General features: G+C 46.3%; 1 protein-coding gene and 1 long non-coding RNA gene across 3 annotated transcripts; both read left to right on the top strand.

Moving 5' to 3' along the window:
- Nucleotides 1–810: 810 nt before the first annotated feature.
- Nucleotides 811–21,715, top strand: golga5 (golgin A5). Its single transcript, XM_052496211.1, has 13 exons — nucleotides 811–1,336; nucleotides 1,724–2,443; nucleotides 2,641–2,874; nucleotides 3,114–3,333; nucleotides 3,891–4,014; nucleotides 6,062–6,253; nucleotides 6,396–6,566; nucleotides 6,859–6,987; nucleotides 9,859–9,957; nucleotides 11,482–11,710; nucleotides 16,941–17,040; nucleotides 18,226–18,289; nucleotides 20,172–21,715. Exons 2-13 carry the CDS (start codon nucleotides 1,732–1,734, stop codon nucleotides 20,256–20,258), a joined length of 2,361 nt encoding a protein of 786 aa, XP_052352171.1. The 5' UTR covers nucleotides 811–1,336; nucleotides 1,724–1,731; the 3' UTR covers nucleotides 20,259–21,715.
- Nucleotides 11,946–15,528, top strand: LOC127915779 (uncharacterized). Of its 2 annotated transcripts, XR_008092132.1 has the most exons (5): nucleotides 11,946–12,019; nucleotides 12,054–12,257; nucleotides 12,326–12,734; nucleotides 12,932–12,999; nucleotides 13,087–15,528. It is a non-coding gene; the product is annotated as an uncharacterized LOC127915779 (long non-coding RNA). The 2 variants fall into 2 exon arrangements; XR_008092131.1 differs by lacking the exon at nucleotides 11,946–12,019 and having other exon boundaries at nucleotides 12,031–12,257.
- Nucleotides 21,716–24,357: the final 2,642 nt, after the last annotated feature.

The raw sequence follows: 24,357 nt of genomic DNA on the forward strand, positions 1-24,357 counted from the left end.
GAGTTTATTTTGTGCATATTGTAGGGTCAATATCACATGTTTTCAGGAAACTAAAACATGTACTCATGTAATAGATAGGGACATCACTAGTTACCACAGTCACAAAGTCATAGTTATACAATCTTAAATTAGGAACAAAAAGCTCACTTTTATTTTCCTACATTTTTACGATATAGCCATTTTGACTTTGCCTATCTAATGGAAACCCACAGATGGAGAAGATGACTTACAAATCATTTAAATAAAACAATGTAACAGTGCACACTGAGGAAGAAATCTTTTTTCATTTTCGCACCTTATCAAACGTTATTCTGAAATCACAGGTAGAGTGAGGCGCCAGTAGTTTACCAGGGGTGTGCTGCTTTAACTAGGCAAGTCAGTTAAGAACACATTCTTATTTACAATGACGGCCTACCCCGGCAAAACCTGGACAACGCTGGGCCAATTGTGCAATGCCCTATGGGACTCCCAACCACGGCCGGATGTGATACAGCCTGGTTTCGAACCAGGGACTGTAGTGATGCCGCTTGCACTGAGGAGCAGTGCCTTAGACGGCTGCGCCACTCGGGAGCCCTAATATCACAGTGGTCAACAATTTCTCTCCAGAAATATGTTTAAAACCAATTATTTGTTATAACTAAGCCAAGATAGACCATGGCCTGTCGTTACCAATGGGAGCAAATGAATCATAGTGGGCAGACCCAAGTACGAGTTATCGAGATCCTATTGGTGGGTTCTATCATTTATTTGCATATTTCAGTTAGGGAACGCCCACACTGAAGTGCTCGTGTGCAATAACTCAATTCGCCCTTGTACTCCATCTAAACAACAAACACATTTTAAACTTTGGAAAATGGTCAAGTCTACCAACTTAGCCCTCTCTATTCGTAACATATTTTAGTTTTGGGAACACAAAACGGTATTGAGATAAAATGTTTCATGATGAGAAATTTTTCTGAATATCGGCCAAATTCCATCTCCCTCCTACTTGGATTCCTCTCATCACCTTGGTGTTGAGTGGAAATGTCAACCGGATACTTCAGATTTATACATTCGGTGAAACATCTGGTTTACTGTTCTATCTGTGTCAAAATCCTGACAGCTGGCTTGTATTTTAATCAGGCATCTCGAGAGGCGTTCTGTTTTTGGGGGTCCTTGCGTTAGTTCCTGGTCCACGTATGAGACTGATCCAAACGCTCATATTTACCTAACAAAGATTTACCAGATAATGTGTAAATGTGACACTATAGTCTATCTGTTGATTATTCATCCCGGTCTATAAATTGTCTGGGATATTTATTTATTTTTTAGTTTTGGACGTCGCTGTTGTTATACGGTAAGTCGACTAGCTAGTTAGCGATAATGGATGCTAATGTGTTAAGATAGTTTGGTTGTCGGACCCTGTGTAATCCACCCCTGATTTATGCCGAAAGCTGAAAGTTGATATCTCAGTATGTTGTTAAACCTACCCACACAGACCATTTTATACTATTTCGAGGGTTAACTTAGTGATCACCCGGATTTCTAGCTAGCCTTCAAAGATGTTAGCCATAACATCAACAATCTTGCTATCTGTTGGACGGTAGAAGCAATGTCATCATAACATGTTGCTTTATCTTTTGGTTTTAGGGGAATGTCTTTTGACATACACATGAGATTTTGTCACAAAAGCTATTGTTATTTAATTTCTGAATCTGACAAACTGATTAATTTGTGTTTCTAGGATGCAGAATGTCTTGGTTGGCTGACCTGGCAGGGAAAGCTGAAGACTTCCTGAATAAAGTGGATGCAGGAGCTGCCAGCCTGACCAAACCCCAAGGCCGCACCTCCTCCTTCTCCTCAGCCTACGATGCTCCTGACTCCACCGAAACCTCTCAGTACAGTAGCACCGGCTACAGCACCAACACATCAGAGACACAGCAACACCCCTATGGGAACTCCACCTCCCACAACGCACCAGGATCTGGTTTCATTACTGCAGCTGCTGGCAACATCAAAAAATCCAAAGGTTCCCTGTTGACTAGCTCAGCCACAGTCTCCACTACCAGCACCCTTCCCCTGGGGTCTTCCAGCACTGCCTCCTCCTCCAGCTCCATCAAACCCTCCTCCAGCTTTGTGAGGCCCAGTAAGAAGAGTCAGAGTGAGCAAGATGTAGATGATGACCTGTTGTTTGACTTCCTTAACAGCTCAGACCCTCCGGCGGCCAACGAGAGGCGGGAGGTCAGACCAAGAGATCCTCTCAGAGTATCTCCTGAAGGATCAGGCTCCCCACAGCCAGCACCTCCTGTCTCGGCTGCTGCCCCCATCATGGTCCCCTCAGCCCCCTCCACGCCCCCCTCCCTACGGGGCATGTCGCGAACCTCCAGCTACAGCTCTCTGTCCACCAGTACTCACAGTGCCAAAACAGGGGGTTCGGAGGATGGCTCTGCCAAAGAAAGTCAAGGTACTGACACTTAAACTGGTAATGTTAATGTCAAGGCACTTACGCGTATTTCTTTTTGTTATTTTATCTCAATGTTTGGTCGACATCATATAAATTCATGAAATAATCAACACAGTGTTCTAGTTACAATTGCTAATTTAAATCATCAGCTCAACGTTCCCTCCTTTATATGTATTCTCGCTTTCTCTTTTTTCCAGACACACCTGATGGTTCTGACTCTGGGTTGGCTGTTCCCCAGTCTATCACCTACCTATCAGAGTCTCCGGCCACATACGAGGCCCCTCCCCCAGCCCTGGCCCCGCCCCCTATAGAGCAGCAGAGTCAGATGATGTCCAGTCTGCGTTTGGAGAACCAGCTACTGAGGTCAGAGGTCACCTCCCTCAACCAGGAACTGGCATCCATCATCCAGAGAGCCAAAGACACTCAGGAGGGTGAGAGAGCTGAGAGAGAGAAGACTGAGGAAGAAGACTCATGTCCGGTCCCAAATCTGTTTATGCTGTCTTGCCAACTCCTATGGTCGTTGTCATGCCGATGGATGTTGTCTTGCCAACACAGCACTGACAGATCTGGGACCAGGTTTTGCTCATGTATGTGTAGCAGACACCTAAATAATGTGGTTTGGTTTATGTCTGTCGTGGGCGTAACTATGGTCATAATCTCTTTCCTACAGAATTGAACCAGGCACGGTTACGCACAGAGAAGTGGAATTCGGACCAGTCTCGCACAGACCGCACGGTCAGGGAGCTGCGGTCGCAGGTTGATGACCTCACAGAGGCCCTCGGTGCTAAGGACGGGCAGTTGGCCGTGCTGAAGGTCAGGCTAGATGAGGCAGATCAGTTACTGAAGTCACGGAGCTCTGCTCTGGAGGAGGCACAGACTGAGAGGTCCCGGTATGTTTACATTCTTTGTTAGATGGAATAGGCTTGGAAGAACTAAATCTGTTTGCTTCATTCATTATAACTACATTTGTCAGAAGTCCAGGTAAATTTAATTAACCAAATCTTTGTGAATGAATAGATCCAGTCAATGAGGCTATCCTACTGCTTCAACATTTACATATTAGTAAAAAATATATTAAAAAAGTCTGAGAATAATCCATATGTAACAGTGCTCACATGGGTAAACATGGTGTTGCTCCGGAGGCTCTGTGTGAGGTGCTCTCTGAATAGCTAGTCTATGTGTAACGGAGGTAAGAACGTGCCGTAAGCTCCACTCCACAGCTTGAAGTGTCGCCAATGAAGTTATTGAATCGGATCCTTTTCTGTAGGACAACTGGTTGGTACGTTGTCAAGGAGGTCCGGTCACGTGTCTTTATGGAGGACCACTGGTCCGAGCCCGGTAACCAAGGGAACCGGTGGAGGAAACGAAGCCGTTAGCATCACAATGAAGTTGGTTTTGTATAGTACTAGGGAGACAACGACTAACTTTGTACCCCCATCATGTCCAGGATCCTCCAGGACCACACAGAAGGAAGCAGTATGCAGTCCCAGGCCATGACGACCATGCAGGAGAGACTGAGGGAGGCAGACATGGCTCTACGCAGGGAACAGGATGGCTATAGACAGATGCAGGTAGAAAAATATATATACACACACACACGGTCCCAACTCTCAAGTACACATTGATATATATATATAAGCAAAATGAAGGATGGTGGAACTAGTGGAAACAGGGCACGTTCTTGATGTACATTCAGAAAGTACAGACCCCTAGACTTTTTCAACATTTTGTTACGTTACAGCCTTATTCCTAATCAATCTACACACAATACCCCATACTATCACATTTACATAAGTATTCAGACCCTTTACTTTGTACTTTGAAGAAGCACCTTTGGCAGAGATTATAGCCTCAAGTCTTCTTGGGTATGACGCTACGTACCCGTGGCGGCAGGTAGCCTAGTGGTTAGAGCCAGTAACCGAAAGGTTGCTAGATTGAATACCTGAACTGACCAGTCGTTCTGCCCCTGAACAAGGCAGTTTAACCCACTGTTCCCCATAAAGCCGTCATTGTAAATAAGAATTTGTTCTTTTAACTGACTTGTCTAGTTAAGTAAAAGTTAAATAAACTCTAAAGAAATACAGGTTTGGTACACCTGTATTTGGGGAGTTTCTCCCATTCTTCTCTGCAGATTCTCTCAAGCTCTGTCAGGTTGGATGGGGAGTGTTGCTGCACAGCTATTTTCAGGACTCTCCAGAGATGTTCAATCGGGTTCAGGTCCGGTCTCTGGCTGGGCGACTCTAGGACATTCGGAGACGTGTCCCGAAGTCTTGGTTGTGTGCTTAGGGTCGTTGCCCTGTTGGAAGGTGAACCTTCGCCCCAGTCTGAGGTCCTGAGTGCTCGGGAGCAGGTTTTCATCAACAATCTCTCTGTACTTTGCTCCATTCATCTTTCCCTCGAACCTGACTAGTCTCCCAGTCCCTGCCTCTAAAAACATCCCCACAGCATGATGCTGCCACCACCATGCTTCACCGTAGGGATGGTGCCAGGTTTCCTCCAGACATGATGCTGCCACCACCATGCTTCACCGTAGGGATGCTGGGTTGTTTCCTCCATACGTGACACTTGATATTCAGGCCAAATAGTTAAATCTTGGTTTCATCCAAGTGGGCTGTCATGTGCCATTTACTGAGGAGTGGCGACCGTCTGGCCACTCTACCATAAAGGCCTGATTGGTGGAGTGCTGCAGAGATGGTTGTCCTTCTGGAATGTTCTCCCATCTCCACAGAGGAACTCTGGAGCACGACCCAACCAAGCCGCACTGCTTCATGACCCAACGCCCGCTTAACCCGGAAGCCAGCCGCACCAACGTGTCGGAGGAAACATCGTTACACCTGGCGACCGTGTCAGCGTGCACTGCTCCCGGCCCGCCACAGGAGTCACTAGAGTGCGATGGGACAGGGACATCCATGCCGGCCAAACCCTCCCCTAAAGCAGGACGACGCTGGGCCAATTGTGCGCCACCCCATAGGTCTCCCGGCTGCGACAGACTCTAACCAAGATCTCTAATGGAACAGCTAGCAACTGCGATGCAGTGCTTTAGACCACTGCGCCACTCGGGAGGCCCTGCCTCGACATCATCCTGTCTCGGAGCTCTATGGACAATTCCTTCCACCTCATGGCTTGGTTTTGGCTCTGACATGCACTGTCAACTGTGGGATCCTTTATATAGACAGGTGTGTGCCTTTCCAAATCATGTCCAATCAAGTTCTAGAAACATCTTCGAGATGGTCAATGGAAACAGGATGCACCCGAGAGCAATTTCGAGTCTCATAACAAAGTGTCTGATTACTTATGTAAATAATGTATTTCAGTTTTTTTAAAATTTGGAATAAATATGCAAAAAAATAAACATGTTTTGCTTTGTCATTATGGGGTATTGTGATGTCACTATGGGGTATTGTGATGTCACTATGTTGTATTGTGATGTCACTATGGGGTATTGTGATGTCACTATGGGGTATTGTGTGTTTGCTTTGATTTAGATTTATTTAATACATTTTAGAATAAGGCTGTAACGAAATGTGTAACAAGTTAAGGGGGTCTGAATACTTTCCCGTAATGCACTGTAAAGTCAATCATAGACTATATAACGTGTCGTCTCCTCGGTTCCCACAGAGTGAGTTTGCGGTGCGGTTATCCAAGGTGGAGGCGGAGAGGCAGACGCTAGCGGAGGCGGTGGCGGGCGCAGAGAGACGGGCGTCGGATGACAAGCACCTCCAACAGCAGATGAGGAGTGCCCGGAACGCAGCCGAGACTACCAAGCAGGAGTTACAGGACTATAAAAGCAAAGCCTCCCGCATACTACAGGTAAGAGATAGAGATCTTTAAAAACAATAATAATAATAATAATAATAATCTGTCACATATGGGAGCTTTAGGACACAACTCACTATTTCCTTTCTAATGCTTTTGTTTGTGTGTGTGTGGTGTGTGTGTGCGTCCTCTCCAGTCCAAAGAGAAGCTGATCAGCAGCCTGAAGGAGGGGTCAGGCTTGGATGGTCTGGAAGGAGGAGGAGCCGGAGTTTTGGAGCTGGAGGAGCTTAGACATGAGAAGGAGCTGCAGAGAGACGAGATACAGAAACTACAGGGACAGATGCAGACGCTCCGTGCTGAGATACAGGTGAGAAGGGACTGGAGATGGTTTCAGTGATGTATAACCCTCTCTCGGGCCGACCCTCTCTCGGACCGACACCCCTTAGCACACATACAAAGCAACTTACAGTACAATGTGAGTGCATACAATTCTGTAGTATGTTGATGTGATTCCTGCACTATCCTTGCGGGACTTGAACTCCTCACCTTGCCGTTGCTAGCACCAACTGAGCCACACAGGACATGCTTACTTCAAGACAACCTTGGTAGCTGGATGACCTGGCTGTAAGAGTGAGATGTTGTGACCTTTCTTCTCCCAGGACTTGGAGGTAGCGGCCCTGACTGAGGCAGAGACGTGGAGAGAGCAGCAGCTGGAGAACCAGGAGCAACAGGCCCGACAGACCAGAGCCAAGCAGGAAGTGGAGGCCGAGGTGGAGCGCTACAAACAGGTAGCAGAATATATCTTATTATACCACAGGCGTTGTTGAATAGTCCTTTGTGATTGGCTTGAAGGGCGTTCTAGAGCACGCGTTATTTCTCTGTAATGTACACTATAATTCAATGGCTCTGAAGGTCATTGTTGTGTTGTTTTATGTTTGAGCTGCTTTTGAAAGCAAAAGTCTGTTTTTTTTTTTCCAAAACATTATTTGGCGTTGTTGAAAAATAGAATTTCATAATAGCAAGCGAGCTAGGACTGATGCTTTTCGTTAGCAAAGCTAGGAAGTCTTTTTGGTTTGGTTACCAAGGCAACTAATGTAGCAGTTTAGTAAACTTGCTAGCTACTTCAGTGGATATTGAGTACATTTCTAAGAGCAAAAATAGCCTTCGAATAAGCTGTAAAATATTGCAACTCCGTGGGAAGTGCGTGCCACTCTGCTAACAGAGGACAGAGAAGGAAGAATAAGAAGGAATCACTTGTGAATTAAGTAAGATGGCGGCGTTAAGGAGGTTGCCGGTTCCTGCTCGACTTCGTTTTTTTTTTTTTGCGTCGTTACTTTGTTTGCTTAGAATGTTCATGTAATAATTTTCTACGACCAACAAACACTTCAGCGAACTGTACAAGATCATAAGCCAGCTAGAATCCTCTCACCCAGATGCAGTCTTTATTGTTGCTGGTCATCATTTGGGTTATCCATGTGTTTCCTCCGACACATTGGTGTGCCTGGCTTCTGGGTTAAGTGGGCGTTGTGTCAAGAAGCAATGAGGCTTGGTTGGGTAGTGTTTCGGAGGACGCACGCCTCTCGACTTTTGCCTCTCCCGAGTCCGTACGGGAGTTGCAGCGATGAGACAAGACTGTAACTATCAATTGGATATCACGAAATTGGGGAGAAAAAAAAGGGTAAACTTTTTTTCCCAATTTTTTTTCAAAGAATGCTGTTCATTGACTACAGTTCAGCATTCAACACTATTGTTCCATCCAAGCTCAACACTGAGCCCAGGGTCTGGACACCACCCTCTTCCTGACGGGCAGACCACAGGCTGTGAGGTTTGTCAACAACACCTCCTCCACACTGACTCTTAACACAGGGGTCCCCCAGGGGTGTGTCCTCAGTCCTCTGCTGTACTCCCTGTTCACCCACCCGACTGTGTGACTTTGCACGACACCTACTCCATCATCAAGTCTGCTGACGACACCACGGTTGTAGGCCTGATAACCAACAACAATGAGACAGCCTTTAGGGAAGAGGTCAGTGAACTGGCATTGTGGTGTCATGACAACAACATCTCCATCAGTGTCAGCAAAACAAAGGAGTTGATTGTTGACTTCAGCAAGCAGAGGAAACATGCCCCGATTCACATCAATGGGATCACGAGTTTTAAGTTCCTCTGTGTCCACATCACCAAAGGACTTGACATCGACCAACAACTCCACCACTCTTGTCAAGAGGGCGCAACAGCGTCTCTACTACCTAAGGCGGCTGAATAAATGTGACATGCCACTCCAGATCCTCACCAAATACTACCGCTGCACCATCGAGTGCGTCCTGACCAGTTGCATCACAGCCTGGTAAGGGAATTACTCCATACACGACCGCAAGGTCTTCCAGCGGGTGGTGAAGCTGGCTCAGTACATCACTGGGACCGTGGTCCTCCAGCGGGTGGTGAAGACATACACACAGTATGTGGACACACCCCTTTTTCAGCCACACCCCCATGCTGACAGGTGTATAAAATCGAGCCCAGCAATCTCATTGACAGTGGTGTAAAGCTCACCGCTATTGGACTCCGGAGCAGTGGAAACACATTTTCTGGAGTGACGAATCACGCTTCAACTTCTGGCAGTTTGACTGACGAATCTGGGTTAGGTGGATGCCAGGAGAACGCTACATGCCCGAAATAGATAGTGCCAACTTTAAAGTTTGGTGGAGGAGGAATAATGGTCTGGGGCTGCTTTTCACGGTTCGGGATAGGCCCCTTAGTTCCTATGAAGGGCAACCTTAATGCTACAGCATACAATGACATTCTAGACGATTTTGTGCTTCCAGCTTTGCGGCAACAGCCCTTTCCTGTTTCAGCATGACATTGCACAAAGCAAGGTCCCATTCAAAAATGGTTTGTTGAGATCGGTGTGGAAGAACTTGACTAGCCTGCACAGAGCCCTGACCTTGACTCCATCGAACACCTTTGGGCTGAATTGGAACGCCGACTGCGAGCCAGCCCTAATTGCCCAACATCAGTACCCGACCCCACTAATGCTCTTGTGGCTGAATGGAAGCAATTCCCCGCAGAAATGTTCCAACATCTAGTGGAACGCCTTCCCAGAAGAGTGGAGGCTGTTATATCAGCAAAAGGGGGGACCGACTCCATATTAATGCCGAAGATTTTGGCATGAGATGTTTGACGAGCAGGTGTCCACATACTTTTCGTCATGTGGGGTATGTTCATGCTACACACATCACAACTGTTGCTACCCAACTCTTATTATACTGCTCAGTTTATACACTGCCCCCCCCTTCCCCCAATACACCTGTATATATTATAAATAGTGTCTTCCTGTGTTATACTGATGCTAAAATGTGTATTCTATTTTTTAGTATTCTTATTTTTTCTTATTGTTGCATAGTCGAAGGAACCTGCAAGTAAGCATTTCATTGGACGATGTGTACCCAAGCATATCCAAAGCAAATCCTACTAGTAAAACTTGGACCTTGGATCCTATTCATTTAAGGTGTGCAACGGGAAAAAAAAAAAAAACACATTATGAAACGTTTTGCAATGTAAAACGTGCGTTTCTTATTCGACCACATGTCCAGGTAGTTCCTGCCTGTTTCTTTCTCTATATCTGGGCTAAGGGGAAATGTTCTGTGTGTGTGATGTAGGAGCTGCAGTATGTCGAGGAGGAAAACCACCGTGCCAAGACCACACTGCAGAGTCGCATCAAGGATCGGGAAGATGAGATCCAGAAACTCAGAAACCAGGTATATTGACAGTTGAAGTCTGAAGTTTACATACACTTAGGTCGGAGTCGTTAACATTCATTTTTCAATCGCTCCACAAATTTCTTGTTAACGAACTGTAGTTTTGGCAAGTCTGTTAGGACATCTACTTTGTGCAACGACACAAGTCATTTTTCCAACTACTGTTTACAAGTCCTCAACTGGCTGCTTCATTAAATTGTACCTGCAAAGCACCAGTCTCAACGTCAACAGTGAAGAGGAGACTCCAGGATGCTGGCCTTCTAGGCAAAGAAAAAGACATGTCTCAGACTGGCCAATAAAAAGAAAAGATTAAGATGGAACTCTGCCTAGAAGGCCAGTATCCCGGAGTCGCCTCTTCACTGTTGACGTTGAGACTGGACAGAGGAACTCTGCCTAGAAGGCCAGCATCCCGGAGTCTCCTCTTTACTGTTGACGTTGAGACTGGACATAGGAACTCTGCCTAGAAGGCCAGTATCCAGGAGTCTCCTCTTCACTGTTGACGTTGAGACTGGACAGAGGAACTCTGCCTAGAAGGCCAGCATCCTGGAGTCTCCTCTTCACTGTTGACGTTGAGACTGGACAGAGGAACTCTGCCTAGAAGGCCAGCATCCCGGAGTCTCCTCTTCACTGTTAACGTTGAGACTGGACAGAGGAACTCTGCCTAGAAGGCCAGCATCCCGGAGTCTCCTCTTCACTGTTGACGTTGAGACTGGACAGAGGAACTCTGCCTAGAAGGCCAGCATCCCGGAGTCTCCTCTTCACTGTTGACGTTGAGACTGGACAGAGGAACTCTGCCTAGAAGGCCAGTATCCCGGAGTCTCCTCTTCACTGTTGACGTTGAGACTGGACAGAGGAACTCTGCCTAGAAGGCCAGTATCCCGGAGTCTCCTCTTCACTGTTGACGTTGAGACTGGACAGAGGAACTCTGCCTAGAAGGCCAGTATCCCGGAGTCTCCTCTTCGCTGTTGACGTTGAGACTGGTGTTTTGCCGGTACTATTTAACGAAGCTGCCAGTTGAGGACTTGTGAGGCGTCTGTTTCTCAAACTAGACACTCTAAAATACTTGTCCTGTTGCTCAGTTGTGCACCGGGGCCTCCCACTCCTCTTCTATCCGTTGCTCAGTTGTGCACCGGGGCCTCCCAATCTATCCGTTTCCAGCTACAATAGTCATGTACAACATTAACAATGACCACACAGTATTTCTGACCAATTTGATGTTATTTTAATGGACAAAAAAAAAAAAATGCTTTTCTTTAAAAAAAACAATGACGTTTCTAAATGACCCCAAACTTTTGAATGGAAGTGTATGTCAAAGTTCACATAATAAAAAAAATAATTAAAAAATATATATATCTCGTGCAGTGAAATGCTTATAGTCCTAGCTCCTAACAATGCAGTAGAATGTCAAAAAAAGGGCACATTTTTTTTAGGATAATAATTTTAGGACTATAAGCATTTCACAGCACGACATATAACATCTGCTTAGCTGTAAGTGACCATGTAACATTTCCCCCCCCCCCCTAGCTGACCAATAAGGCTCTGAGCAGCAGTAGCCAGGTGGAGCTAGAGAGCAGGTTACACCAGCTGACGGAGACTCTGATCCAGAAACAGACCATGTTGGAGTCCCTGGGAACAGAGAAGAGCTCACTGGTCTTCCAGCTAGAGAGGCTGGAGACCCAGCTGAAGAGCGTCCAGGGGGGAGGAGGGCAGACCGGGGGGCCGGCCATTAACATGAGCAGCATGGAGAGCCCAGGTGAGGCTGGGGCTGTTTTGTTGTTTTAAAATGGCACCCTATATACATTTAGTACACTATTTTTAACCAGCTCAGGTGAGACTTATGTCATGTGGACGGATATGATTAGGTTGCCTGGTTGTCATGGTTACCTGATTGTCACGGACGGATATGATTAGGTAGCCTGGTTGTCATGTGGACGGATATGATTAGGTAGCCTGGTTGTCATGGTTACCTGATTGTCACGGACGGATATGATTAGGTAGCCTGGTTGTCATGTGGGCGGATATGATTAGGTAGCCTGGTTGTCATGTGGACGGATATGATTAGGTAGCCTGGTTGTCATGGGGACGGATATGATTAGGTAGCCTGGTTGTCATGTGGACGGATATGATTAGGTAGCCTGGTTGTCATGTGGACGGATATGATTAGGTAGCCTGGTTGTCATGTGGACGGATATGATTAGGTAGCCTGGTTGTCATGTGGACGGATATGATTAGGTAGCCTGGTTGTCATGTGGACGGATATGATTAGGTAGCCTGGTTGTCATGTGGACGGATATGATTAGGTTGCCTGGTTGTCATGTGGACGGATGTGATTAGGTAGCCTGGTTGTCATGTGGACGGATGTGATTAGGTAGCCTGGTTGTCATGTGGACGGATATGATTAGGTAGCCTGGTTGTCATGTGGACGGATATGATTAGGTAGCCTGGTTGTCATGTGGACGGATATGATTAGGTAGCCTGGTTGTCATGTGGACGGATGTGATTAGGTAGCCTGGTTGTCATGTGGACGGATATGATTAGGTAGCCTGGTTGTCATGTGGACGGATGTGATTAGGTGAGACTGGTTGTCATGTGGACGGATGTGATTAGGTAGCCTGGTTGTCATGTGGACGGATGTGATTAGGTAGCCTGGTTGTCATGTGGACGGATATGATTAGGTAGCCTGGTTGTCATGTGGACGGATATGATTAGGTAGCCTGGTTGTCATGTGGACGGATATGATTAGGTAGCCTGGTTGTCATGTGGACGGATATGATTAGGTTAGCCTGGTTGTCATGTGGGCGGATGTGGGTTAGCCTGGTTGTCATGTGGAGGATTAGGTAGCCTGGTTGTCATGTGGACGGATATGATTAGGTAGCCTGGTATGTCATGTGGACGGATATGATTAGGTAGCCTGGTTGTCATGTGGGCGGATATGATTAGGTAGCCTGGTTGTCATGTGGGCGGATATGATTAGGTAGCCTGGTTGTCATGTGGACGGATATGATTAGGTAGCCTGGTTGTCATGTGGACGGATATGATTAGGTAGCCTGGTTGTCATGTGGACGGATGATTAGGTAGCCTGGATATGATTAGGTTGAGCCTGGTTGTCATGTGGACGGATGTGATTAGGTAGCCTGGTTGTCATGTGGGCGGATGTGATTAGGTAGCCTGGTTGTCATGTGGGCGGATGTGATTAGGTTGCCTGGTTGTCATGTGGGCGGATATGATTAGGTAGCCTGGTTGTCATGTGGACGGATGTGATTAGGTAGCCTGGTTGTCCCAGATATGTTAATAATAATATAATAAGGTGTTTGCCCATCTACTTTAGGTATTGGTCTGGGTCCAGGCTAAGGGCTAGTTCAGGGTGGGGAATTATTATTTTGGGGGAAAAAACTAACTCCAGGCTACTCTTGATTGTCTAAAACTAGATAAAGTATGTAGAAATTATAATGGACTTTTAATATAATATTAATATATATTTTTAAATAACTGCTCTTTTGCTGGCCTGCAAACTGTTTTTGACGAACAAATTGGTCTGAAAATGAATCTGTGCTGCCCTCTGAGTTTTGAAATGCGGGTGTTGCCCTCGAGCCAAGATGTGTTCCAACCCCTGGACCAGTTGGTTAAACAGGTACATTTCTTGACGCTCAGATTTATTTGATAGATCGTCGTTGCAAGTAAATAAATACATTGATTTGGGAAGCATTTTAATTTTTTTTCGTATTTGATGAAGCACACAGCTCAAGCTCTTTACTTTATTTTTTTTAAATTTTTAGATGAAAAAATATATATATATTGTCTTCAGATGACCACTCAAATTTGTTGGTATATGTAAAGCAGTTCCCACACTGAGAGCAGAGGTAGGGTCTCTCCTGTGGGAACTTCCTTGCACTTACTGAGCATGAAGAAAACTCTTTCTACACTCTGTAGAAGAGGCTATTTCTTCTATGTGTGGATCACCTGGTGGCTTGTAAGATCACTGGTGTTCGGCAAATGTCTTCCCACATTCAATGCAGAGTGATAAGGACGTTCTCATGTGTGCCATGCCTGGTGAAAACTCTTCCCACACTCAATGCAGAGTGATAAGGACGTTCTCATGTGTGCCATGCCTGGTGAAAACTCTTCCCACATTCATCACAGGTGTATGGTCTTTAACCCCGTGTGGATCATCATGTGTTTATTATCAAGCTCATCTTTTCGACAAAAGATGTACCACATTGTTGGCAACAGTGGGGGTTTTCCTCCTGTGTGGATTAACTTGTGCCTACTGAGAGAGATTGTGTGTGTACGACAAACTCTTTTTTTAAATGTTTTTACACACGCTGTACAAGGGGAAGGATCTTTCTCCTGTGTGGATCCATGCTGGTGCTTTATAAGATCTGCAGAGTGTGAAAACGTGCTCCTCACATTCAGTGCAGTGGTCGTGCTTTTCTCTTGCTTTTCATCTCTTTTGGATTTTCTAACCTTGTGTTTTGGTAGGAACTTGATTTGTTCACATTTCCAATGTGTTTTGGTAGGAACCTGTTTTGTTCAGATCTGTGCCTTTAGGATGTCCTTTCATCTGACATCGTGGTGCATTTGTACTTTAGAGACAAATTCAGATCCTTCTCTCTTCCTCAAACTCACTTAACAACAAGACATCAGCCTGTTTCATTTCGATGTTCAGATGCCTGTGTAATCCCTTTTGATTCTCAGTCTATATTTAAAAATTCCTCGAAGTTTTCAGCCGGGTGACTTTTCAAACCCACTTCTGTTGCTTCAGTTTTGATGTGAAAATTTGTCTTAGGCCCGGGAGTAATACTTATGTGTTGACAACATGTGACCAGGCTTCTTCACACTCCTGTCTGGAAAAAGCCTGTTAGTCAGCGGTTGGTCCAAAATCAGGCTCACTTTTCACAAAAACAGGAAGTGGGGAGGAAAGGCTGGTTCTGGGGAACAAATCACAGCTCCCCTCACAGCTAGATCCTATATGAAAGCACATAGTGTTATTCCATGTGGAATTGACTAAACATGGCTATGATATTTAATACTTAATTTGACAAACGACAACATCTAGTTTATTTTCTGCAGAAGCTTTTGAGACCTCTGCATAAAATCATAACTGAGAAATATTTCATTAAAGAAATCTGTAGATTAAAATAATAATAATAATAATAATAATAATTGCTGTGTTTGTTTGCTCACTGCTCAGAATACCAACTTCAATATCAATTTGAGTCTTCACAGCGTTTTTTCAGAGATTGAACAAACAAGATTACATTTAAACATGACAACCAGCAGAACTAAACAAAACTGATTCACTTTCAGTTCTCTACTCTCTTACGATGTTTAATTACCCCTAAAGTAGTTTTTGTCTTTAAGTTAACTGTAGCATAGTGTATCACAGGCCTTTAAGTTAACTGTAGCATAGTGTATCACAGGTCTTACAGCGACACAACAAGAGAAATGCAGCTATACAACAAGGGGAAAATACAACCGTACAACAAGAAAGCAGAATCAAAATGACCAGAATCCAGTTGAACATCGGAAGGATTCATAGATTTACCATATCGCTTTTTTTATATTGACACTTCTCGGGGGGACAGCAAGATTAGGGGGGCAAAGATTAGGGGGAACGGCAAGATTAGGGGGGGGACGGCAAGGGGGGGACGGCAAGATTAGGGGGAAAGATTAGGGGGGGACGGCAAGATTAGGGGGACGGCAAGATTAGGGGGACGGCAAGATTAGGGGGACGGCAAGATTAGGGGGACGGCAAGATTAGGGGGGACGGCAAGATTAGGGGGACGGCAAGATTAGGGGGGCAAGATTAGGGGGACGGACTGCAAGACGGCAAGATTAGGGGGACGGACTGCAAGATTAGGGGGGGACGGCAAGATTAGGGGGAACAAGATTAGATCTCCCTTAGGGGGGACGTTTCTAAAATAGAAAAGTCTTCTCCCAAGATTAGGGGGGACGTTTCTAAAATAGAGAAGTCTTCTCCCTTAGGGGGACGTTTCTAAATTAGGGGGAGAGAAGTCTTCTCCCTCGAGAAGTTTCTAAAATAGAGAAGTCTTCTCCCTCGTTTCTAAATAGAGAAGTCTTCTCCCTTGTTTCTAAATAGAAGTCTTCTAAATAGAGAAGTCTTCTCCCTCGTTTCTAAAATAGAGAAGTCTTCTCCCTCGTTTCTAAAATAGAGAAGTCTTCTCCCTCGTTTCTAAAATAGAGAAGTCTTCTCCCTCGTTTCTAAAATAGAGAAGTCTTCTCCCTCGTTTCTAAAATAGAGAAGTCTTCTCCCTCGTTTCTAAATAGAGAAGTCTTCTCCCTCGTTTCTAAATAGAGAAGTCTTCTCCCTCGTTTCTAAATAGAGAAGTCTTCTCCCTCGTTTCTAAATAGAGAAGTCTTCTCCCTCGTTTCTAAATAGAGAAGTCTTCTCCCTCGTTTCTAAATAGAGAAGTCTTCTCCCTCGTTTCTAAAATAGAGAAGTCTTCTCCCTCGTTTCTAAATAGAGAAGTCTTCTCCCTCGTTTCTAAATAGAGAAGTCTTCTCCCTCGTTTCTAAATAGAGAAGTCTTCTCCCTCGTTTCTAAATAGAGAAGTCTTCTCCCTCGTTTCTAAAATAGAGAAGTCTTCTCCCTCGTTTCTAAAATAGAGAAGTCTTCTCCCTCGTTTCTAAAATAGAGAAGTCTTCTCCCTCGTTTCTAAAATAGAGAAGTCTTCTCCCTCGTTTCTAAATAGAGCACTAATTTGCTCCAGTGGTAGTGTGACTTTTTAATCTCACAATTCCACTAATTTTATTGTTCGTGGCTGGTCTTTTTTTTAAATCCAGTTCTAGAGAATGTATTTGCAGGGCACAGAGTAATTAAAATATTAAAAAAAATATGAGATTTGAGCAGATTTTGTGGAAGCTGAGATGTTACTAGTAAAAGATGTGAGATTTGTTTATGTTTTCAGCATAACCTCTTGGATGGCAGGACTAAAAAGGACTTTTACGTTAACTTCACACAGGAACACGACAGAGGAATGCACCAGTCCTGTTCAACGACCACGACAGTCCAGGAGTGTATGGACAGGTACGCAAGGCAGCCAGCACCATCGACCGGTTCAGGTGAGCTATTATACCAGAGGGTTGGTCTTATCATAACATACTATTTTTTTGTGGTTTTAAAAGGAGTGTGATTTTAAAAATATATATAATTTTATATTATGCTTTTATTCAGACCGGACAGGAAACGGGGGTGGGCGGGCCAGACCGGACAGGAAACGGGGGTGGGCGGGCCAGACCGGACAGGAAACGGGGGTGGGCGGGCCAGACCGGACAGGAAACGGGGTGGGCGGGCCAGACCGGACAGGAAACGGGGGTGGGCCAGACCGGACAGGCGGGCCAGACCGGACAGAAACGGGGTGGGCGGGCCAGACCGGACAGGAAACGGGGGTGGGCGGGCCAGACCGGGGTGGGCGGGCCAGACAGGAAAACGGGGTGGGCGGGCCAGACAGGATGGAAACGGGGGTGGGCGGGCCAGACAGGATGGGAAACGGGGGTGGGCGGGCCAGACAGGATGGGAAACGGGGTGGGCGGGCCAGACAGGATGGGAAACGGGGTGGGCGGGCCAAGGATGGGAAACGGGGTGGGCGGGCCAGACAGGATGGGAAACGGGGTGGGCGGGCCAGACAGGATGGGAAACGGGGGTGGGCGGGCCAGACAGGATGGGAAACGGGGGTGGGCGGGCCAGACAGGATGGGAAACGGGGGTGGGCGGGCCAGACAGGATGGGAAACGGGGGTGGGCGGGCCAGACAGGATGGGAAACGGGGGTGGGCGGGCCAGACAGGATGGGAAACGGGGGTGGGCGGGCCAGACAGGATGGGAAACGGGGGGGGGCGGGCCAGACAGGACGGGAAACGGGGGTGGGGGCGGGCCAGACAGGATGGGAAACGGGGGGGGGCGGGCCAGACAGGATGGGAAACGGGGGTGGGCGGGCCAGACAAGACGGGAAACGGGGATAGATGGGCCAATCAGCCACAAGACCTTCAAGGCTCTTACTTTAGTTTCAGGAATGTTACCATACAACTATACCTGCAAGTTAAGTTTGAAGAATTGTTTGTTATTGTTAAAAGAGCTGTTTTTGTGTGTTTTGTTGTTTTTGTTAAAGAGCAGTGGAATTTAATTCTCGTTCTGTACGTTGTGATGCTTAATTCAGATTTTATAGGCACGAATGTTTACCATTCAACCACACGAGTGTCGCACATTTTATATCTCACCTCGACAATAATCCGAAAGTCTTGTCCTTCCAGCATCCGGTTAGGAATCTTCCTGAGACGCTTCCCCATGGCTCGGGTCTTGGTAATACTGTATATGGTGAGGGTCTTTGTAATACTGTATATGGTGAGGGTCTTGGTAATACTGTATATGGTGAGGGTCTTTGTAATACTGTATATGGTGAGGGTCTTTGTAATACTGTATATGGTGAGGGTCTTTGTAATACTGTATATGGTGAGGGTTTTTGTAATACTGTATATGGTGAGGGTCTTTGTAATACTGTATATGGTGAGGGTCTTTGTAATACTGTATATGGTGAGGGTCTTTGTAATACTGTATATGGTGAGGGTCTTTTGCTCGATTTGTGTATCGCAAACTTTTTTTAAATTGCAACTACTATAATTACTATACATGTAACGCTAACCAAAATACACTGCTCAAAAAAAATATAGGGAACACATCCTAGATCAGAATGAATGAAATATTCTTATTAAATATTTTTTTCTTTTCATAGTTGAATGTGCTGACAACAAAATCACACAAAAATGATCAATGGAAATCAAATTTATCAACCCATGGAGGTCTGGATTTGGAGTCACATTCAAAATTAAAGTGGAAAACCACACTACAGGCTGATCCAACTTTGATGTAATGTCCTTACAACAAGTCAAAATGAGGCTCAGTAGTGTGTGTGGCCTCCACGTGCCTGTATGACCTCCCTACAACACCTGGGCATGCTCCTGATGAGATGGCGGATGGTCTGCTGAGGGATCTCCTCCCAGACCTGAACTAAAGCATCCGCCAACTCCTGGACAGTCTGTGGTGCAACGTGGCGTTGGTGGATGGAGCGAGACATGATGTCCCAGATGTGCTCAATTGGATTCAGGTCTGGGGAAAGGGCGGGCCAGTCCATAGCATCAATGCCTTCCTCTTGCAGGAACTGCTGACACACTCCAGCCACATGTCTAGCATTGTCTTGCATTAGGAGGAACCCAGGGCCAACCGCACCAGCATATGGTCTCACAAGGGGTCTGAGGATCTCATCTCGGTACCTAATGGCAGTCAGGCTACCTCTGGCGAGCACATGGAGGGCTGTGCGGCCCCCCAAAGAAATGCCACCCCACACCATGACTGACCCACCGCCAAACCGGTCATGCTGGAGGATGTTGCAGGCAGCAGAACAGGGCGCCAGTGGCGAATTTGCCAATCTTGGTGTTCTCTGGCAAATGCCAAATGTCCTGCACGGTGTTGGGCTGTAAGCACAAGAGCAGACAAATGCACATTTGTGGCCTGCTGGAGGTAATTTTGCAGGGCTCTGGCAGTGCTTCTCCTTGCACAAAGGCGGAGGTAGTGGTCGTTGCCCTCCTACGGCCTCCTCCACGTCTCCTGATGTACTGGCCTGTCTCCTGGTAGCGCCTCCATGCTCTGGACACTACGCTGACAGACACAGCAAACCTTCTTGCCACAGCTCGCATTGATGTGCCATCCTGGATGAGCTGCACTACCTGAGCCACTTGTGTGGGTTGTAGACTCCGTCTCATGCTACCACTAGAGTGAAAGCACCGCCAGCATTCAAAAGTGACCAAAACATCAGCCAGGAAGCATAGGAACTGAGAAGTGGTCTGTGGTCCCCACCTGTAGAACCACTCCTTTATTGGGGGTGTCTTGCTAATTGCCTATAATTTCCACCTGTTGTCTATTCCATTTGCACAACAGCATGTGACATTTATTGTCAATCAGTGTTGCTTCCTAAGTGGACAGTTTGATTTCACAGACGTGTGATTGACTTGGAGTTACATTCTGTTTAAGGGTTCCCTTTATTTATTTTTTGAGCAGTGTATAAGTTAAAATTCTCGATTCCCTTTTTAACTGAATAAAATCAATGAAACCAGTAGAAACCTCTTGCTGTTTCAAAATAAATGTGTCACAATGATATTTTTAAAGCCCAGTTTTTTTTTTTGTTGTGTGTTTGTTTTTTCAGGCACTACTGCACCTGTGGGTCATGATCGTTCTGTTGACCTATTCTCCAGAGATGCACGAGATCCACGACCATCCTGCAGGGACATAGAACTCAACGCCTTGAACGATGTCATGATAGAGCTTTATAAATGTGTATATATATATATATATGTTGTTGTGATCTGGGGTAAGGTGAAGAAGCGTTGTCTTTGTCATCAGACTAGCCTGGTGCCAGATCTGTTTTGTGCTGTTCAGACCTGCCTACCATGCACACAACTTTAGGTCAAAAGTGTGTGGTGGGGGGGGGGGGCTTTAAAATGACACAAATAAGGCTTTTTAAATCGGCGAATTGTGGACCTTCACTCAACCCGTCAGAAGTTGGAGCTGAGCTGATCAGAAGAGGAAAAATGTCTATCTCTCAGCTACAGCCGGTAACCGTAAAGTCACAGAACCATTTCTCAGGCTGGATGACAGGTCTCCGCCACGTCCGTTGATACCGCTGATGTGTGAGGGGGGGAAAAAAGAATTGTTTTGCTTAATTAATACATTTTCCAAAATTGTGTGTTTAGTCAAGCACATAACCACTATTATTTTCTAGTTAGCACCTTGGTTAAAGGCGTCATTACGACGAACGTAAGTTAGCTACAGCATTTATTAAACGAACCGAGAACATTTTCTTGACTGCACACGTTTTTGCTCTCGGTAACACGAGAGCGTTGAAGGGGGGGAAATGTGCGCTTCGTTGCGCGGACAGGAAACGGTCATGGCAGAGAGAGCTCCTCCACCCGGTACCGGCCTTCACAGAAAGTTATGTTAGGACGTTTTTAACGATTACTAGGCCAATGTTAATGGATCAGTTGTACGATCTGTCCTCTTGATTATAGCTAGATGTCAACGGTAGGCTGCTAATGCTGTTGTAAATCAGTTCACCAATGACAACGAGGCATGTTGAATGAATGGTAGTCTAGTAGTCAGACCTGATGGATTAGATCAGGGATAGAGATCTGGAAACCAGTTGAGGTAGCTCTAATCCAGTTGAGGTAGCTCTAATCCAGTTGAGGTAGCTCTAATCCAGTTGAGGTAGCTCTAATCCAGTTTCATGTTCCATATTGCCGACAGTAAACTAGACCCAATACATTGCATCCAGTAATTGAATTATTCAGAATTCTCCCCATAACAAAATGAAAACGGCAGTTTACACTTTCACTCGACTCTATCCACATAAAGACATCTATTAATTAGAATTTCCCCTAAATTGAACCTAGAAAAAAATGTGAACGTGTCATTGAGACCACCTCAATTTAATTTAGGATCAAACACAATAACTACATTTGATATAATATAAGACTAGGTTTCAAGAAATGGCTGTTTTTAAAGCTTTTTAAAAAAAAATGTAAAATGACATTAATGGGGTCTGTGGTGCTGCGCTTAAGTGATACTTCAAGGTTGGCAGGTCTGTGTTTTGCCAACGCCCGTTCTCCGTTGGCATGACAATGACCATAGGAGTTGGCTAGAAAGCACACCTAGATCTGAGACCAAAGGCCAGTTGGGAGTAGGGTTGGAGCAAGCTACTGATTTAATGACTCGATAGGCACAGAACTGACATGTTGGCTACTTTATGGGACACGGACTGACTCAGGATCACTTTTCCCTGTTATCCACCTCCTAAGGGCTGCACAATTCTTGTAACTTTACCCAAAATGTCAAGGTTTTCCAGACATTCTCTCTGGCGGTTTCCTGCAATCAGGAGAATAACCAAGGAGGGAATCCTGTCTCCCCCACGTCCCCTGTCTCCCCCACGTCCCCTGTCTCCCCCACGTCCCCTGACTCCCCCACGTCCCCTGTCTCCCCCACGTCCCCTGACTCCCCCACGTCCCCTGACTCCCCCACGTCCCCTGACTCCCCCACGTCCCCTGTCTCCCCCACGTCCCCTGTCTCCCCCACGTCCCCTGTCTCCCCCACGTCCCCTGTCTCCCCCACGTCCCCTGACTCCCCCACGTCCCCTGACTCCCCCACGTCCCCTGACTCCCCCACGTCCCCTGTCTCCCCCCGTCCCCTGACTCCCCCACGTCCCCTGTCTCCCCACGTCCCCTGTCTCCCCCACGTCCCCTGACTCCCCCACGTCCCCGACTCCCCCACGTCCCCTGACTCCCCCACGTCCCCTGACTCCCCCACGTCCCCTGACTCCCCCACGTCCCGTCTCCCCCACGTCCCCTGACTCCCCCACGTCCCCTGACTCCCCCCGTCCCGTCTCCCCACGTCCCCTGTCTCCCCCGCCCCTGTCTCCCCCCGTCTCCCCCGTCCCCTGTCTCCCCCCGTCCCCTGTGTCCCCCTTCCCGTCTCCCCCCGTCCCCTGTCTCCCCCCCCGTCCCCTGTCTCCCCCCCCGTCCCCTGTCTCCCCGTCCCCACGTCCTACCTACAGATCCACAGGTCAGTCACAGTAGAACGTGGTTGGTGCAGTGATGCTGGTAGTTGGTGCAGTGATGCTGGTGGTTGGTGCAGTGATGCTGGTGGTTGGTGCAGTGATGCTGGTGGTTGGTGCAGTGATGCTGGCGGTTGGTGCAGTGATGCTGGCGGTTGGTGCAGTGATGCTGGCGGTTGGTGCAGTGATGCAGTGATGCTGGCATATTCATTACAGTTCTATACATTTCTCCTGATCCCCTTCTCCTGTATGATGTAACCCTCCCCGTCTTAAATCTGTTCGTTTCTATGGCGGAAATAAACAGTTTCCTTCCAGTCTTCATGTGAGTAAAATCATACCTAGAAAAAGATTATATAAAAATATTATATATATATATATTATATAATGCTGGTATGGAAACCGGAATATTTCGGTACAGTAGTATAAATGCCGACAGATAATTAACACAGTGGATTCTTTTTGTGTCTGTAAAATGTATTACGTGAGAAATGGAGGTGGAAATGATGGTGTGTGTGTGTGTGTGTGTGTGTGTGTGTGTCGTCCTTCCACGACGACTTGGAAAACCAAGCAGTTTTATTAGGCTCCAGATGAAATAGGTTAAGATGAATTTCACAGGGTGGTGAAGAAGTGCACGGTGATCTTGATGCTCCTTTCCAATATATATATCGAGGGTCTTAATTCTGGTGATATGATGATCGATGCTTGGCTGCCGTTTTGACAAATAAACATTTGCATATTTTTCTTTTTATGCGGATTCTAGAATATTCACATGAAAATCTGTCTCTCCAATTGGATGGAAAACTTAGCTACTGAGGATTATTTAAATGTGAAAATGATTATTTTAATAAACATCAAACCTGAAGATAAAAACACTTTGTTTTTGTTTCATTTGTCTGTATAGATGCATAAATTATTTGCTTCAGTCCATTACGTGCCTGACAGGAAATTGACATGCTATAAATGAATTCTAGCAGATTCCTCCTTGGAAACTGTCGTAGGCCAACATACCCTGAACAACCAAAGGTTTGGCCTGGCCAAAACTCATCATCTACCTGACCCTACATGCACTACATGACCAAAAGTATGTGGACACCTGCTCGTTGAACATCTCATTCCAGAATCATGGGCATTAATATGGAGTTGGTCCCCCTTTGCTGCTGTAACAGCCTCCACTCTTCTGGGAAGGCTTTCCACTAGATGATGGAACATTGCTGCTATAACAGCCTCCACTCTTCTGGGAAGGCTTTCCTCTAGATGATGGAACATTGCTGCTATAACAGCCTCCACTCTTCTGGGAAGGCTTTCCACTAGATGATGGAACATTGCTGCTGTAACAGCCTCCACTCTTCTGGGAAGGCTTTCCTCTAGATGATGGAACATTGCTGCTATAACAGCCTCCACTCTTCTGGGAAGGCTTTCCACTAGATGATGGAACATTGCTGCTATAACAGCCTCCACTCTTCTGGGAAGGCTTTCCACTAGATGTTGGAACATTGCTGCTATAACAGCCTCCACTCTTCTGGGAAGACTTTCCACTAGATGTTGTAACATTTATGCGGGGACTTGCTTCCCATTCAGCACAAGCACATTAGTTAGGTCGGGCACTGATGTTGGAACGATTAGGCCTGGCTCGCAGTCAGTGTTCCAATTCATCCCAAAGGTGTTGGATGGGGTTGGGGTCAGGGCTCTGTGCAGGCCAGTCAAGTTCTTCCACACCGATTTTGACAAACCCATTTATTTTTGGACCTCTAGCTTTGTGCACGGGGCCTGAAACAGGGAAGGGCCT

This window comes from Oncorhynchus keta, chromosome 35, assembly GCF_023373465.1.
Source record: "Oncorhynchus keta strain PuntledgeMale-10-30-2019 chromosome 35, Oket_V2, whole genome shotgun sequence".
NCBI classification, from domain to species: domain Eukaryota; kingdom Metazoa; phylum Chordata; class Actinopteri; order Salmoniformes; family Salmonidae; genus Oncorhynchus; species Oncorhynchus keta.

Bases quoted from the DNA above. Each gene is read 5' to 3' on its own strand.
- golga5 (XM_052496211.1), top strand. From the start codon at position 1,732: ATGTCTTGGTTGGCTGACCTGGCAGGGAAAGCTGAAGACTTCCTGAAT. The intron at 6,567-6,858 runs GTGAGAAGGGAC...TTCTTCTCCCAG, and splicing joins CGCTCCGTGCTGAGATACAG to GACTTGGAGGTAGCGGCCCT. The intron at 11,711-16,940 runs GTGAGGCTGGGG...AACTTCACACAG, and splicing joins GAGCAGCATGGAGAGCCCAG to GAACACGACAGAGGAATGCA.